Genomic DNA, 18,798 nt, shown 5'->3' on the forward strand with positions numbered 1-18,798 from the left:
ATCGATATCGGATATATCGATACTATTTCTATGCACACACGGAGAAAATTACATACAAACAGGGTCGGATATATCGATAGTCCCGGTTATATCGATATTTTTTCGGACTCCCTTGAATATCGATATAACGAGACTTTACTGTAATTAACATGTTGATAAAGAAACAACCCCCCTGGTTTTCATAAACTAAATAATAACCGCTTGTATGATAAAATAGTAAATATTTGTAACGATGGTTAAAAAACTGCATATTTCCATAGCACTTATTTGGGATTGGGTCGCGGAGGCAGCATCTTTAGCAGGGAAGTCCACACTTCCCTCTTCCCAGCGACATCTTCTGTTCCAGAGGGATCACAAGCTGTTCCAAGGTCATCTGGGACATATAGTCTCATCAGCCTGTCATGGGTCGTCCTCGGGGCTTCATGTCAGTGGGACATACTCCAAACACCTCACCAGGGAGGCATCCAGGAAGCATCCTAATCAGATGACCAAACTATCTCCTCTAACTCCTCTCAATGTGGAGAAGTAGTGACTTCACTCTGAACCACCCCTGGATAACTGAGCTTCTCACCGGATCACTCACGGAGACATGCACACTTAGTGACCCGCATCCAGGCAAGGAAGAACATGTTCCAAATTTGTCAATCGTCATAATGAGCCTCTGAGCCGTGCTTTGTTTGGTCCTTCACATAGGACCTGTCTAGAAATAATTCCGGTATTTTCTCTTTATTTTCCCCTCCCAAATACAATAACAAGGGTTCAATTCACCAATGTAGCTAATTCGACTATTACAGCAATTATTTGTACCATCCCCCTTTTAGGAAGCCTTCTGGACAATTTAGAAGTATGTGTGCTTGTGGGTTATGAAAGGAAATAATGATGCAAGTTTGTCATATTAAAAAATCGGTATGTTTTAATTGTCTAGGAAGCTGTATTAAAGCTTAAAACATGCAGCTGTTCTTTAAATACATTTGTGAGCATCACCCTGGGATATTTGTCAGTTGACTTCCAAACTAATTTGATCATCAATAACAATCAGATCATCTGTTGTGGTTTAGTTAAAGGACAACCGACGCCTCCAGACAAGTTGTGTCCATAACTTTTAAAATCACTTCAAATGACTTCTACTGACCGTTTTTTACAAAGATTCCACCGCATATAGCTATATTTTACGTTTTAAGACTCACATTGAATATTCAGGAAGTCTTGTTTTCGTGTTGGTGACGATTCCTGACGTGACGTCACGTCAGGAACGCCCCTGACGAGAAAGCGACACACAATGCTTTTTGGGTACTTATTTTGGTCTGAAAACATCGCGAAATTAGAAGGAAAACATAAATAACGCGATGGTGAATTGTTGCGTGTTGCATCAAGACTACTATTTGACGCGAGTTGACACAAATTCCCAGCAGACAAATCAGCCCATTTCCAACAGAGCTTGGGCGCCATCTTGTGCATTTTCCGATATGCTACATTGGAGTTCTTTAATCAATTGCAAACATTTATGCTTTCCTCTTCAGAACTATTTGAATCATATTCATAACTGGATGAAAAACAATAAGGCATCTTCTCCGAATCTGAAGCCATAGTTTTGATTCTAGAGCAAGGCAAGACGTCCTGGCGTGATGTCACGAACAAGAGGGCGGGACCTTCTGAAACTCGCCATTTTGAAGTAGTTTTGGGACACTTTAAGTCATTTTTATTGGTGTTTTTCATTTGACTAAAAATATCAGCCTGCATGTTTTGGGTATTTTAGCTGCTATAAAACATTTTTCTGATGTCAGTTATAGGAAACAAAAAAAATGGTGTCGGTTGCCCTTTAAGGAAGATAAAATCAACAAAATAGTGCGAGCTTGTTTAATGAAAAGTATAAATACACAATTACATAGTAGTATGAAACTCTTATCAATCTAGTGCCACCATTTTACAGTACGGGATGGGTGAGTTGTTGTTTTTTTATGTTGGTCTATATGTAATTAGAACTTGTACACAGAATATGAGCAGTAACAATAAAAAAATTAACTTGCTGTAGTGAAAGTAGTGAAATTGGCATTGCACTGTGTAGTTTGGTCAAAAAACATGCACCGCTTGGTGAGGAAGAGTCGTTTGTGGATGAACGTCCCTTACGTTTTCTTCTTTCCCTTTCATGAAGAAGGTGAGAAGTTCACCTTTACCTTTGACAAGAATGGGTCCCCTTCGCACAAAGCGGAAGCCGTAGAACTTCAAGATGTCGAAGCAGTCCTCTACCACCTGAGGCGAAGCCCAGAAACACATTTTGGCTGTGCGAAGTGATTTCCCTCTTCATCAAATTTTACCTTGGCATACGAACTTTACCTTGGCATACAAACTTTTTCCATTCCATCAAGCCATCAACGACCATCACAAAGGTAAATAAAACTACTTTATTATATAGTACAGTTTATGTATTTAATTATAATACCATAGCACATTTATTATACATGAAATAAGGCATGTTTTGTGTAATTTTAAGGCTTAGAAAATTAGAAGGTAGAAAATTAGGTTTTATGGGGACCTGGGAACGGATTATTCTCATTTTAATGGTTTCCTATGGGAAATAAATTTTTGGGATACACACCTTTCGCCTTCCACACTCTGGGAACCAATTAAGTTCGTAAGCCAAGGTATCACTTGGGGTCTCTCATATTTTTCCAACCGGTTTTACCTGAATGTTTCCCATGACTCCGGTGGACTCCATCCTGCTGGCCACATTGACAGTGTTCCCCCAGATGTCATAATGAGGTTTACGAGCTCCTATCACACCAGCCAGAACGGCGCCTTTATTAAGTCCTATAGGAACATAAACAAAAAAAGTAATTCATTCAGAATTACTTCATGTCAAACTCGAACTGCATACCAATGACTTAGGCACAATCACCCATTCAGTTGGAGTTTCAAAAAAAAACAAATATACTATATGGAGAAAATTCATATGACATACAAACAGGCATGCATTCTTTATCCTCTTTAAAGAAGCGCTGATATTAAAGTGGTTTACCACACGTACTGTGATGTCTCTATGTTGTTGAGTTATGCCGAGGTCTAAGAGCCAATGGATAAGGTGCATATGATCAAAGATGTATAAATGATATAACAGGAGCAGCAAGTCAAGAAGAAATAATGGTGATGTTCTGGATTTCTAGCGAAATAATTTCCTGAATTAATGGTTTAAATCCCAGCAATAGGTTGTTCCTTCAATTTGAATTAGACATAAATTTAAATTGTAAATTCTATTTTGAACGCTAGAGCGCGCCAAACCACGGTCCACAAAATGCGACGCATATGAGGGAAAGGGGAATTTTTGCCAAGACGTACACAACAGAAGGAGCCATGAGATTCTCGAATAACTGATTACACGCACACGCACACACGAACTGACCAATTCGTAGCATGAAGTTATTGAAGGACTGCTTGTTGAGACTGTTCAGGGTGACTATCATAGCCAAAGCAAAGTCTGCCAGATCGGCAAGGTGTTCCCAGTGCTCAAGAACCGTCTGCTCCTCCGGCTGCACGACAACACAAACACAGAACTTTTGCCAAGGACGCCAGTCTCTTAGTGGAAGTGTAAAAGACGTCCGTTTTCCAAACCATGTGACAGCCCCCATGTCCATTTGAGCTGCTTTTCGGTGTGAGTCCCGATGCTGCCATGTAGGTGCTTCCTATTGTCTTGATCTTGGTGATGTTGCGGAAGTCATCCCTGTCAAGTAACTGTTGGGAGGAAATCGATGAAAAAGTTTCTCAAAGAAAGACTTTATCAACATCGCGAGGGTTAATATTAGTTGGCCTCAATCGGCAGTACATATGCACCTAAAAGGTAGCAACCATTTGACGACAATGAGGTTAAAATCTTAGCGAAAGAATATAGATGGTTTGAAAGGGGAGTAAAAGAAGCTATTTTCACTAAACAGCAAAACACTTCACTAAATCGCCATGGTGGGGTGAGGTTCAATTTGGATCATTCGTACAATAGACTTCTTAGGCAGTGTAAGCTCAGTTATGCTGATGAGTTTATACCAGAGCAAATGGGGCAATCAGGCTAGTCGTAGACCCCATACTCAGGAAGCACAATCGAAGTAATCAGTCAGGACAATAGAAATAATCAGTGAGGCCGCAGGGAGTAGTCCTCTGCTTCCCCAACCTGAGAGCAGGGACCAATAATAGCAGGGTCTGGCACCGCCACGTCTGGACAGTAGGGATATAAATAGGGCTGAAACTACCAGCAAAAGATTTTAGTTCGCTGACGAAGCCTCTTGGATAAGAAGCGAAACGTCCGACACCTTCAAAGAAGTACAGATGACGGCTGAAGAAACCTTTTCATCGATGGAACACTCCTGTACGACTGAGAGGTTACACAGACGTGTTGGGAGGAAAAGTGGACTAAAAATACACATATGTATACACACATACGCACACGCAATAAAAGATAAGCTAGTCACCAAAAAGATAGAGATTTTTGTCTTTCAGGTGAAAAAGCATTTCTAAACTTTACAGGTGAACTTAACGTGACCGACCGACTTTCACCTTGGATAGATATGTCCAACTATTACCTGTTTCAGTACTTTTGGCACAAGTTGCTGTTCTCTAATGAGCTGAACGGTCACAAAAGGTGCTTGATTTTTGAATCGAACAATTAATGTCCTGGTTCAATTTGAACTCTTGATGAAATAGTCGTCCTTGTCATGCTTTGACATAATGACACCAGCACGGTACTTAAGAATGGATCAACAGTCCATTGCCATTGTGATGCTTCAAACAGGACTTTCTCAAACGGAAGTGGCTACACCGCCAGGCACAGGCTTCACCGTCTTGCCTGGACCAGGGTTATTCGTGCTGTATGAGCGATCATTGGGCTTCAATACCTCAACAGACTATAAATTGACGTGTGAACAGCATGAGGCGTCATTGTCAAGCCGTAATTGATGCTCAAAGGCACATGATGAGTTGAAACATTGAATTTTTGTTTTGTTTTGTTGTCAATAAATTGTTCGAGATGGGGTGATCACCAGTGTATCCTTCGATTTAAAGGACAACAAACACCTCCGGACAAGTTGTGTCCATAATGTGTAAAATCACTTCAAATGACTTCTACTTAGCGCATTTTACAAAGATTCCATGGCGTATAGCTATATTTTACGTTTTAAGACTCACACTGAATATTCAGGAAGTCTTGTTTTCGAGTTGATGACGACGCCTGACGTGACGTCACGTCAGGAACATCCCTGACAGAGAAAGTGACACACAATGCATTTTGGTACTTTGTTTGGTCTGAAAACATCGTGTTGAAGGCGAAATTAGAAGGAAAATCACATAAATAACATGACGGTGAATTGTTGTGTGTTGCACCAACACTACCAATTGCGGTAACACCATACAGAAGTTGACACAAATTACCAGCAAACAAATCAGCCCATTTCCAACGTAGTTTGTGCGCCACCTTGTGCATTTTCTGGGACGCTACATTGGAGTCCAGACGGATCAAATTGATACGGAAGGACTTATTTAATCGATTGCAAACATTTATGCTTTACTTTTCATTACTATTTGATATATTCACAACTGGATGAGCAACAAGAAAGCATCTTCTCCGAATCTGAACTCTCTGAAGCCATTGTTTTGATTCTGGAGTATCCTGGCGTGACGTCACGAGCAAGGGGGCGGGACCTTCCGAAACTCACCATTTCCGAGGTCATTTTGTAGCAGTTTTGGGACACTTTAAGTAATTTTTATTGGTGTTTTGCATTTGACTAAAAATATCAGTCTGCATGTTTTGGGTATTTTAGACGCTATAAAACGTTTTTCTGATGTCACTTAAACAAAAAAATGGTGTCGGTTGTCCTTTAAATGTCCTTTCTTCATGATATGATCTCGCTGTATCATGAAATTTTAACATCTTCCATAAATGTTACCTAAAACCCAAATATTCTGACTCACACTGTCAAAGTCAGAGATGATCTCATTGAGAATCCGGAGGCACTCGATGCCTCCATTGTTGATGCTCTCTTCAGTGTAGAAATCGGAGAAGTTGGGGATGGACGCGAACATCACGCCTACTTCTTCGTACGATTGACTGTACAGCTCCTGAAATCACGTGTCTGTCACCAAGCTTTACTCATTTCACAAACACTAAATCATTGGACTCAAGGTCTAAGTCAACTAAGCACTTGCAATTCTGGTGGTATCGTGACATTTTTCAAATGTCAAAGTCAAAGTCAGCTTTATTGTCAAATATGCTAATATGCATGACCTAACACAGAGATGAAATTACTGTCCTCTCGGACCCAGCGTGCAAGGCACTTATAATGACTTTAATAAACATAATAAACATAATAAACACGAAAATGCCAATTCAACATACACTTGGGATCAATAAGGGCAAACAACACTGACCTCATCTCTCTTTTTTGTACCCAAAAAGTGCTTGGCCACATGTTCAGGCAACATGTTGGTGACTAGCGCTTCATTCCAGAGTCTCATCTCCAGCACCTTCTCCTTCTTGTCATGCACGCCCACCTTCCATAGGAACAACTCCCTGGATTGGCACTCTAACTGCAACCACACACAAGACAATAAACAACGGCACTGGGGTGTCGAGGAGTGCCCTCGGCTGTCCCGTGAGAAGCGGAAAGGGACTTACTCACATGGCGGCCAAAGAGGTAAAGGCTGATCATCATCACGATGGTCATCATTGTCATCAGGTACTTGGATGGCACCATGGATGTTCTGAAAAAAACATTTTTGTAATGTTCTATATGCTTTGTAAATTTGTATACAGTGATACCTCATCTTACGAACGCTTTAGTTCACGAACTTTTCGCCTTACGAACATTAAATTCGCGAGAATATAATCTTGGCATACAAACTATTTTTTGGTGGACCAACCAAACCACACAGCGCCACGGTGGCTGGCGGACTAGTTCTCGTCACCTCCTTTCATTGAGTGCGGACGCGGTTTGTTATCGAGTGTATTTCTTTTGCGATTATGGGACCGAACAAGACCCCACCACAGGCTAGTGTTAAGCCTAAGAAGACATTAAAGAAAATTACGATCGAGCAGAAGAAGGTCCCGGTACCAGTATGCTAAGTCGACCATTGCTACGTGTGGCTCAGGGTGTTTCTGTCTTGTCTAACCAACGGTCTCAGGCAATAGAAGAGGTTGAAAAATTTCTGTCGAGTTGGATTAACGAAAAGCAGCTACCAGGTGACAGAGGCAATGACATCAACGGCCATCACAGAGGTAAATAGAACAACTTTATTGTACAGTACAGTTTATTTCCTTAATTACAATACAATAGCACTTTTAGTATACATAAAATAAGGTATAATTTGTGTAGTTTTGAGGCTTATTTAGTAGAAAACTATATTTTATGGGGACCTGGGAATGGATCATTCTCATTTTTAATGGTTTCTTATGGGAAATAAATGCTTGGCAGACGAACCTTTCGCCTTACACACTTTCTGGGAACCGTTTAAGTTCGCCAAGGGACCTTAAATACCTAGGGACAATTTGGAGTGGTCAATCTGCCTGCCATGCATGTTTTTGGAGTGTGGGAGGATACCGGAGGACCCGGAGAAAACCCACGTGGGTCCGGGGAGAACATGCAAACTCCACACAGGGAGGCCGGACCGGGAGGCGAACCCGCGACCTCTGCACTGTGAAGTGCAGTGCTAACCACTCAACTATCGGGCCGCACTTATAGAAAATATTTTGTTCAGAAAAAAAGGATGATTTTTTTTCCCCCCAATCTGTATTAGAAATGTAATGTTTCATTCCTCACCTGAATGATGCAAAGTGCACAAAGTCATAGAGATCATAGATCTCTCGCCAGCTGTGGATGTTGACGGCCCCCATCGCCGTGACGACCAACAGCATCAGGCTCAGTTTGATCAGGTGACTGACCTGCACTAGCATGGCCGTGGCCATCAGCGACATCACAGCCATGAAGCTGTAGTGTTTCGGATTCTCGGCACATTCGCCCAAGGCGTCCAGCGACACGCTTGATGTGCCGTTGATGAGCCGCAAGTGTGGTGGAACGCAACTGAGCTGGAAAAAAGGGAAGCAGTAGGAGTATGAACTTTGTCATTCACGCAAAAGCGAACCCATTGAAAGAAAGCAGGACAGAGGCGGGGAATAAAACTGTACTTAAAGGACAACCGATGCCTCTGGATAAATTGTGTCCATAATTTCTAAAATAACTTCAAATGACTTCTACTGAAAATATTTTACAAAGATTCCACCGCATATAGCTATATTTTACGTTTTAAGACTCGCACTGAATATTTAGGAAGTCTTGTTTTTGAGTTGGTGACGATTCCTGACGTGACGTCACGTCAGGAACGCCCCTGACGAGAAAGCGACACACAATGCTTTTTGGGTACTTAGTTTGGTCTGAAAACATCGTGATGATGGTGAAATTAGAAGGAAAACACATGAATAACGCAATGGTGAATCGTTGTGTGTTGCACCAAGACTACTATAAGATACTAGTTGAAACAAATTCCCAGCAGACAAATTCACCCATTTCCAACGGAGCTTGTGCGCCATCTTGTGCATTTTCTGGGAGCTACGTTCGATTTACATTACGGAAGGACTTCTTGAATCGATTATAAACATTTATTTGTTCCTCTTCAGAACTATTTGAATCATATTCATAACTGGATGAGTAACAAGAAAGCATCTTCTCTGAATCTGAAGCCACTGTTTTGATTCTAGAGCAAGGCAAGACATCCTGGAGTCGCGACGTCACGAACAAGGGGGCGGGACCTTCTGAAACTCACCATTTCCGAGTCATTTTGAAGTAATTTTGGGACACTTTAAGTCATTTTTATTGGTGTTTTGCATTTGACTAAGAATATCAGCCTGCGTGTTGGGTATTTTAGATGCTATAAAACATTTTTCTGATGTCAGTTAGCAAACAAAGAAATTGTGTCGGTTGTCCGTTAAGTAGATTTTTCAGGAGTTGTCCCTTGAAACACGAATCACTCATGTAGACAATTACAATAACAACACCCAGTGGCATATATTCTTTATCCTCTGTGAATTATGTAGTTCAGTCTCTGCGTTGGTATCATTTCCCCTGCAGTTCGTGAAACCCAGCATTCTTTAGGTTTAGTTTAACTCGTTCACAGCCATTCACGGATTTATTCGGGAATTGCTACTATGACGTAGAGCGCCATTCCCGAATATGTTCGTGTTTAGTTTTTTCTTGTTTGGGTGCTGATAAAGTGCTGGCCATGGCCTCTGGCATTGTTTTTCCCTTCCACAAGGGGCAGCATATCCTTTTTTTCCATGTTAGCATTTTGTTCCAGCTTGTTAAAGCGCTATATAAACCAATATGTATGTATTGATTGTATTTTGGAGAGCCACCCTCATTTCAAGCGCATATAACTCCAGATTACTATAATTTAGCAATTAACTTTTTTTTCTGGTGAAAGAAGAGTCTAAGGGGTCTAAGGGAATGTTTATGTAGTCCTAAAACTCAATATTCTGTGTGTCTTGGAATTTGAGTGTCAATGACAAAATCCCTGGCACTGCAGTGTACACATTTTTGCAGATGGCTGGCAGTGAATTAATTAATTGTCATGACTGCTTATTTTTTATCAAAGTCAAAGTCAGCTTTATTGTCAAATATGCTAATATGCATGACATACAGCCCAGATGAAATTACTGTCCTCTCGGACCCAGCATGCAAGGCATTTATGACTAAATGTTTTATCAAGCAACATTTTTCTTCCAGCAGAGGGGATGATTGTTCTTCATCTTTATCGTACATGTGCTCAAATTGCGATAGTTGACAATGTTCACTTGAGCATCCTACCGATTACTGTCAGGCGGATGAAAGGCAGCAGCGTGTTTAACAGGCTCCGTTGGGGCTTTGTCAAATGAGGTTGGAGGCACCGAGATAGATGACTAATGATGCCCATAGGGTGAGAACCAAGTCAGACGCAGCAAAAGCACTCAAATGAAGACAGGTGGCTAGACGGGTGTGAGGGTGAGTGGGTTCACAGGTGGGCGCATGTATAGGAAGGTTGCTTACTTTGGTGGGGACAAACAAAACGCACAGACAATATTTGGGGGCAGTGAATTATTCCAACAACATAACCTTGGTGTGTGTTTATTGTGTGCCTTTATATCTGTTAACACAGGCAATATTAACAAAGGAGGTTAGGGAAGATGGAGATATAAAGTCTATTCACTCCTTTTTAAGTAGCAGGGTTTGTAGGTATCCAAAAATGACAGCAAGAAAACATTCTGTAAAAATATAGATGGGTTGGTAGTTGGATGGGTGGAACATGCATGGTGAGGTAGATACGTATGTCAGTGGATATTTTACAGAGATAGTTCAAAGCCACGTCTTACCATAACAGCGATTACAGCCATGGTGAGGACAAATACGGCCGCCATTGCCCATGTGTTTCTTGCCCAGCGTGTACGGTCGATCCACAAAGAGAAGAACACCAGTTTCTTTGAAAAAAACTACAAGCAAAATTGTTATGGTTATCATCATATGCAGAAATATATTTTTGTGTGTTGCTTTTACCCTGGGGAAGGTGGCAGCCAGGGAGCACACGGTGAGGCTGAGCAACAGCACTTCTCCTATTGCAACAGTCACGTAGTTCGCCACCAGTCTGCAAACACAACAGAGTAAATGAAACGCAGTGACCGACAGTGTCCACGGAAACCTCTTGGAGCTTTAATTGGCGTAAACTGTCATGAGTAAGACACAGCCGATGGCCCCTTGACTAATTATTTCACTATTTCGTAACAGGCGCTGAAACTGCGTTCCATCCGGTACCGACTGCAAGTGGATAATGAAAACGGCGTACTTACAGCGGATCAATGAAGACTTCCACGGCGGTGATGAAGAGCAGCACGATGGTGCAGCAACAGAAGGCCGCACCGCTGCACTTCTCCTTCTCCGAGGAGTAGCGTCCCTCCAGTTTGCCGTCCACAAAGCGCAGCGATACAGGATGGATCCGGTTCTTTAATCTGGAGGAAATGTATGTATGTAGGAATGAAGTAATTCACGTGTGGGTTATGATTATCTCATCCGATCCTCTCACATTTGTTGTGTTTCTCTCTCCAGGAGCTCCTGCTGGAGTCGCATGTTGATCACTTCCTCCCCAACCAAGCGATACCTCTGAGGATTGGTAAAAAAATACTCATGCAGAAGAAGAGAAGCTCAACTTATCATGTACATTAACTGCCAGATCTTTAGGCACAACTACAGAAAGTGAGACATCCATCCAAATGACGCCCTGACTTCACAGTGTCAAGTCACAAGCAAGCTAACTTATAAGTTAGCTAGCTAAGATAACTAGCTAACTGGCTGGTTAGCTAGCTAGTGAGCCCTGGTGGAAGTCTGAGTGCTACAGTTCGCATATTGGTGCTAATCAGTGTACCTATTGAGGTATCTTTAAAGTGTCAGTAAACGTGTGTTGAATAATAAGAAAAACAAAACTTTTATTCGTCTCACAATTGAGAAATTTACAGCAGCAAAGCTATGAAAGGAAGAAAGTAGAACAAAAAGTATAAGGGCTGCTGTAGAGGAAGTCACATTTGCAGCGCCATTGATTTACCTCCTGATGAAACTCTGAGACCAGGGTTGATGAGGGCATGTTCCCATTTGATGTGGTGTTTATCAACTGTCGAGATGTTCTGGTTAACACAACACTGGATTTCTGGAATGAGGACAAACAGAATACTTCCGCTAACTAATTACTGCTGTCACTGTCAGAAAAAAAATCGTAACTACAAATAAGAAGGTCCAGGAGTTGTGCACACTCACTTTGTGACTGAGTTTATCCATCTTGTTTTGAGGAACCAACACCAAGTATGTTTTGATGCCTTTCTCCAATAAGTACTCACACCTTTCTCCACCGTTTCCTGGCTCCAGTTCGAACTCCCCGTGGAGACATTCTTTGGTGCTCTGGGAAATGTGTACTCGACTGCAGAAACACATTTTGCCTCAGTCAAAATGATTGACAAACACAAAGACATGAAGAATAAACTGCGATAGAAAGTCGACAAATGCATCTCCTACCCAGGAATGCCCCCAGACTCCATCTTATTGGCGACGGTAACATCTGTGGACCAAACGTCAAACTGCCAGCGTTTCTGGCCCAGCACGCCTCCCAACACGGTACCCGAATGCACACCCACTCGCATGTCCACATCCGTTTTCGTTTTCTCTCGGACATAACTGACATAGTTAGCATTGAAAGGAGAAATGAGTTATTACAACATATCTCCATTTTCTTGCAGACAATCATTACTGAACCATTTTTGCATTTTTAGTGAGGAAATCATTTCTTTTGTCATTGGATATCAACTAAGTTGGAAGTGACGAGCACTCACGAGATGGCTTCTACCATTGATAGTCCCATCATGATGGAGCAGGCAGCATGATCCTCTCGGAAGTCCGGAAGACCGCAGATGCAGTAGTAGCAGTCACCCAGAATTTTGATTCGCAGTTGATGGTGTCGCTGTGAGATGACAAAAGGGAATTCATAACATCAGTGATATCATCGGTCCGCCGCCACCGGTGCAAACTCACTTCTGCTAGTTTGTCGAAGCGAGCAAAGAGCTCGTTGAGCAGCTTGACGAGCTCCTGAGCACTGCAGCTGGAAGACAGCTGGGTGAAGCCCACAATGTCAGCAAACAGGATGCTGTAACATGCAGAGGATCAGCTGTACGCTTGCACAGCTGGTTTTTTTTTTTGCACATCGGAAGGTTTGCCCTACTTGAACTTGACAGAAATGTAAGCAACGCAGTGCAAAGCGTTTTCGAGGACTTTTTACGATTGAGATTAAAAAATCTGTTGATAGCTTCAACAGATTCAGGCTCACCTGACATGCTCATGACGGTACATGTACATGGTGTTAAATTGCTGTGGTTGCCGCTCCTGCTGTTGCTGGACTTGGTTCTCGTTGGCCTGATTCTTTAAACCCTGCAGCATCTCATCCGCAATGTGTTTGGGAAGGATGGACAACAGTAACTCCTCCTGCGATGTCAGAGAGGGGGAATACCTGTGCATGGGTGAGGCAGTAACGGCTCACAGTTTTACAGGCTTAAATGTACAGTAGGTCTATATTTTCTGGGCCAGGTGCTTGATGAGTGCAAGGCAGGTGAAAAAAACACATCACTAATCGACCAAACAACAGCAAGTGTAGTTAAAAACTTACAAATTGGCAGAAACAGGGTGTTGTCTTGTCCCTGTTTGAAATGAATCACTTACCTGCTGGGCACTCTGCTCCTCCAGCGTGAGTTTAACCTCCAGGGACTGATGTGCCTCCAAAAATGCTGCCCTGTACTTCCTGTCAGACATGTAGTATGACATCACCCCCACAATGGCCGCACACAGGTACAGCATCACGTTGGCCGCAAGCTGTGATTAAAGCAACAGTGGTATAGCTAGGTAAAACTGGACCAAAGGGGTCCAGAGAGATACAGACATGAGGACTACACTACCTGCCTGACCAGCATCGGCCCTTGTGTGTTGTCCTCAAACCTCTGCGCCACAGTCAGCCCCAGGAGCAGAATGTGGATTCCGCAAGAGAGGGCGGAGAGTAGGAGCAGTGCCGCTAGACTGAGGGGCAAAGTCAGGAAGGTGCCGAAGCTGAAAAAAGCCTGCCAGCCCACTGAGTCACTGCCTTGAGAGACATACTGAAAATTGAGCCCAGTATAGGAAAGCACGTGGACGGTAACCATTAGCCACAGGATGTACGGCACGGCCCCTCGCCATACCGCCGACCCGGGTAGCTTCTGCCTGCGATACAGCTCATGGAAGACTAAATCTGCAGCCAGCCCCAAGACTGCCACGACCACCATGGCCCGCTTGTGCTTGGTGTACACAACGGCGCACATGATGATGACGTAGCTGTTGAAGAGAGCGGCAAACGTCATCAGCATCAGCATGTTCTGCTGCCTCCGCCGGCGCAAGTAACTCTGGTAAAGCCTCTCCAGGGAATCAGGGATGAAAGCGGCGTGGATAGTCTGTAGCAAGCCACGGCTGGGCTGGAGCAGCGTCACATTACGGGTGATGGCTGCAATACCAGGAGTCTGAGCTGAGTATACAACTGGGTACTCTGCGGGTTGCTCTATGTCACACACCCTGTTGGACATTTTGATGGCGGTTGAACCTCTCCTGTTTGCTGACACAAAACTGCAATGATATCCTGATGAGAAGTCATAGATGGTGTTGCGATGCAGCAGACTGATAATGAAGCCGACAGCTTGGGTTCAGCACCCATTCAGTGATGGCACAAACCATTTTCTAGCTCAGATTGGCAAGCGTCTAGGTCTGAATTTCAGGTCTTCCTTAGTGGAGTTTCCATATTCTATTCCTGGCATCCACAGTCCAAGAACATTTCTGGAAGCTTCAACGAAGACTGAAAATCTTGTACAGTTCTGAGATCAGTCGATGGTGGGTTCTCCCGTTTTCTCCATGTCAGCTGGGATAGACTCTGACTTGGAAAGCAGTTTTACAGAAGTTGCCAGATGTCCAGTCTCGTAGGAGGAGTCACCTAAGCTTCAGTAGCTTTCTGCATCATGTGAGGTGGCCCTTACCTTTGAAGAAAGAAGTCCTCAATTTTTAAGATTCTCAGGAAATTTCACAAATCATCCGGGACAAATAAGATTTGACGTCTTCCCATTGGCAGCTGTACTTTGTAACGTTGCCATTGTCGAGCAACAAGATGTTGAAACACCTGCTAGTTTCCTTTTGCATGATGTATGAAAACAGCTTCACCGAGGGAAAAATCTAGAAAAGTAGAAGAAACTTTTCAGTATGCAACACAAAATGGCATCCCTAAAACACTAATATGTCTGATTCCATGATCCGATGCTTATTTCTGACCTCCGCATTTCCCTCTCCTGCGCTCCTTGTTCTTCAGCATCCTCTGTTACTGTTGCTACGATGAAACCAAAGTAACTCTCACGTCTTGGGAAATGTGACACTGATGGTGCGAAGAGGCGTGTAAGAGCATACTGGCAACGCTCTTTAAGAGCTTCAATAACCAATCACGGTTTTCTCCTGGGTTACAAACAAGTCGAAATACTACGCCGTTCATGTTTGGAACTTCAAAGTACTTCTAGGATAAAACCAAAGAAATAAACATATTGTTGATTTCATTAATCCACCAATCCACACCAATCCCAATCCACAGACCTACTGCGCCCCTTGTGTATCAACCTCAAGGGGTGCTAACAGCTACTACAATGACTTGTCTCCATGGTGATTCTGTGGCGTCATGCGGAAGTGCGCCTTTCAACCCTTTGATGTCTTTGATGTATTTCAAGTCAGACTGACTCATTCCCACGCAGGCAAAGGGTATATAAGTAGCCAGCGTGGGACAGAGAGATTGGGGGAATTACGGGGCAGAAACCATTCGGACTCAGACCCAGACAGACATGCAGCTCGCAGAGACAACCTCAACATCGGACGGAGTTTCACAGCACGACTTGCTCGACTCCACGCCACGATCAAGCTCTGGGATGCATCTACGTGTCACTTTCCTGGGAGATCTGACAACGAACGTACTTACGATTAAAGAGAAACATCAAATTCTTTAATTCCACTCTTTACATTGGTCACTTTGAAAGATATGAAATGGACAGACATTCCTTTTTAAGTTTACACAGCCATACTCGTGACAATCGTCTGAAGAATTTAGTTGCTGCCTGCAAAATTTTAACAAATAATATTTTTGAGGTTTTCAATGAACTATACATAAAACCAATACAAACTATGCATATGAAGTGAAATGTATTTTTGTCCACTTCATGCGTCATCATTTATTTTTGGCCAACTATCAACGGATTACAATTCAGTCAAACGAGTGGTGGTAGGCTATAATGAATGAGCCAAATATATTTTAATTAACCATAGATGTGCTGTTATGGAATTTGAATTGCGCTTTGTAAGACACATTTCATTTTATTTTTTTTTTTTTTTTTTTTGGGGGGGGGGGGGGGCGAAAAGACTCCAAAGTATGGATACTGTCTGTCTTTTATCTCTTACACTAATTGTTACAGTAAGTAAAATCCAGCAATACTGGCAAAAGAAGCGTTATTAAATGTATGGTATATGTATGTATTATATGTATGGTTGAAAACACATGATACAATGGGACTCCGAAGAACTAAACTACAATATGGCAGCCTTTTATTGTTTGAAACAGAATAAGAATCAGAATCAGAAAACCTTTATTCGTCCCACAATGGGGAAATTCGCAATGGTAGGGGTCTCTTGAGATTTTTGTCTCAATAAATGGCTCAATAAAGGTTGAGAAACACAGCGTCAAAGAATGTGTGGATGAAAATAAGACAAACAAATACTATGTGATGTTCATGATGTATGTCTGCATCACGAAGGCCTTGTCGTCATCGCCTTCGTGTGAACGAAACTCGCGAGGAAACGTCGAAGGACGCAGCAATGGCCTGTCAAGTCTTGAATGTGAGAAGGGCGACATCAAGTGGAAAATAACGATATTACACATAGATACGTTAGTACGTGTCGATGAAATTGGGATGGTTACGGCTGTGGGGTTTGTAAAATCAATATTTTTAAGTGTAAAAGTGTAAAAAAAAGTGTAAAAATATGAATTTTCATGGACAAAACGGTTACTTATTAAAATAATAATGTAATGCCCCTCAGCGTGACAAATGATGCGCAGAGTCGCTGGTATAGCGAGTCGGTCTTTTATTAACAAATTTAGCAGTTTTATCACACAAACAGGAGCTGTTGTTACGCCACAACTCACGCGCAGACAATCCCTCAGGCATACTGCCTAACCCCCGTTCTTGGGTCCTCCCTTCTCTCTGTGTGTGTCGTCACGGGACCCCAACAAGCCCAGCCCCCAAACATGCGTAACACAAGCACTGAACGTTACAATATTTATAAGTAACAAGTAAAAGGGGGATTGTTATTTTACTCACCTCTGTTTTTTTGTTTCACAGCAGGACGCCAAGAAAGGTGATTCCGTTCTGCTACCGCTAGAGGGAGACAAACATGATATAAACGTGAAAAGCCAAATCCGCGTTTGTCAGGACAGGAACATCTTGAACGCTTTTCAGGCATGGTTTGTTGGCATTTATATAAATACATAATTCTATCATAGTAGACAAGGGTATTGGTATTAAGTGTGTGTGCAGGTTCGTGTGAGAAGTCAGAGCATGTGTGCCATAATGGACTCAGCTGCCTATGCTCCTCATGTGGCATCATCACAAAGGGTGTGTGTTGTTTCGGAAAATGCGCACACACGCACTTACAGACAGATAGCAATAAAAGTAGAAGTCGTAGTGGTACTACTTGTAGTACGTTGTACAGCACCCAGCTGTCTGGTTTTGTGAGCGCCACTGTAAGGGAATCCCGGTGCTGTGAGACTCCATCAATCGGGCTTCCAATGACACAAACTATGTGCACCTGTTCGCTCTCTCGCCGCCCCCCCCCCCCCCCCCCCCCGCCTCTCTCCCTCTCTCTCTCTCTCTCTCTCTCTCTCTCTCTCTCTCTCTCTCTCTCTCTCTCTCTCTCTCTCTCTCTCTCTCTTTCTCTCTCTCTCTTGTACTCCCTTTCTCCCTCTCTATATTTATGTATTTGTTTATTTATGTAAATAAATAGATACACACACACACACACACACACACACACACACACCAATATATATTTATTGACTAAAACAATGCATATTTTGGTTTGCTCACTTTTGGGGGATTTGGTTGGGATTACATGCTGACCCTGGGTTCTTTCAGCTTCGGGCTACTTTTTAAAGACATTCCAACAAAATCCTCAACTTTGGTTACTAAAGCGCAGCTCATCTAACCCAAACTACACACAAAACACACATACACACGAAAAACAGAAAGCCCGAGGCCTGGCGATACCTGTTGACACTTGTGGGCAGGAAATGGGCCAAGGGTCCTGAAGGTGGGGGTGGGCGCTGTAGGGCTTCAAGGTGGGCTTCCTCTCAAGTTACATGTCCATCCAAACTTTTGTTTACACGCAATGACTTCCTGCGACTGCTTGTCCACCGTCAGTTTTCATCTGGAATTGGGCTGGAACACCAAGTTCGGTCTTTCTAATATCACAAAAATAACGAAAGTAAATAATGTCAATAACAAAATAATGTCAATTGTAATTTTAATTTGATTGTGATCCGCCACTACCCACCCGAGCCCCCCAAAAAATAAGAAAAACTCAAAACTTCTACAATGAAAAAAAAAAGATGAAACATCATACAAAAGCGTTCCTCTTCTTTTTAACAGTGTAATGTGACAATAAAATAAAAATGTTGAGACAGAAAGAATCTCACTTAACATGAGAATGAATTTGAGAAAAAGGTGAAAAGTCACAATTTTACAGAAAAAAAGTCAATTTCATGCAAACAACTATTTTTTTAAGATTGTGACAAACAGTAAAATCCACATTTAAAGAAACATCTTATGTATGTGAAAATGTTTTGGAATTTGGTCAAGAAAATATAGTTTAAAAACAGTATATTTTGTAATATATGCTATAATTCTCAAATGATAACAATAACCCCCCTCCCCAAAAAAATGAGCGTATACCGAATGATGCTATTTCACCAAATGGATGAGTCTTCATTGGCTTCATTGGACCACCCCGGTCTGGCGAGTGAGCAAACAGCGTGTAGAAATGTGTGGAATGCTTGTGGACGCTGGGCGTCCATTGTGCCAGGTGGGTTCCGCTCGGTCGGGCCTGAAAACGACGTAAGGCGTGCAAGAAACCCGATCGCGCGCGCAGCTCGCCCTTTTTTTAGGCC

General features: G+C 42.6%; 1 protein-coding gene across 1 annotated transcript; it reads right to left on the reverse strand.

Moving 5' to 3' along the window:
• Positions 1 to 1,084: 1,084 nt before the first annotated feature.
• On the reverse strand, positions 1,085 to 14,140 carry LOC148884005 (adenylate cyclase type 3-like). Its single transcript, XM_089022759.1, has 20 exons — positions 13,487 to 14,140; positions 13,254 to 13,403; positions 12,865 to 13,019; positions 12,573 to 12,684; positions 12,374 to 12,501; positions 12,060 to 12,218; positions 11,805 to 11,964; positions 11,596 to 11,697; positions 11,080 to 11,156; positions 10,847 to 11,005; positions 10,557 to 10,644; positions 10,376 to 10,492; positions 7,794 to 8,059; positions 6,657 to 6,738; positions 6,406 to 6,564; positions 5,950 to 6,096; positions 3,607 to 3,726; positions 3,398 to 3,524; positions 2,684 to 2,808; positions 1,085 to 2,250 (listed from the first exon to the last, which is right to left on the reverse strand). The coding sequence occupies exons 1-20, from the start codon at positions 14,138 to 14,140 to the stop codon at positions 2,071 to 2,073; spliced, it is 3,267 nt and encodes a 1,088-aa protein (XP_088878885.1). The 3' UTR covers positions 1,085 to 2,070.
• Between the last annotated feature and the right edge of the window lie 4,658 nt (positions 14,141 to 18,798).

The sequence above is a fragment of the Hippocampus bargibanti genome, linkage group LG19, assembly GCF_051943395.1.
Source record: "Hippocampus bargibanti isolate YZ-2025 linkage group LG19, ASM5194339v1, whole genome shotgun sequence".
In the NCBI taxonomy this organism is placed as follows: domain Eukaryota; kingdom Metazoa; phylum Chordata; class Actinopteri; order Syngnathiformes; family Syngnathidae; genus Hippocampus; species Hippocampus bargibanti.

Excerpts from the sequence above, each read along its gene's own strand:
- LOC148884005 (XM_089022759.1), bottom strand. The coding sequence starts at position 14,140 with ATGTCCAACAGGGTGTGTGACATAGAGCAACCCGCAGAGTACCCAGTT. Across the intron at positions 11,965-12,059 it reads GAGTCTGGGGGCATTCCTGG|TCGAGTACACATTTCCCAGA; the intron begins GTAGGAGATGCA and ends GTGTTTCTGCAG. Across the intron at positions 11,157-11,595 it reads TCTCAGAGTTTCATCAGGAG|AGGTATCGCTTGGTTGGGGA; the intron begins GTAAATCAATGG and ends ACCAATCCTCAG.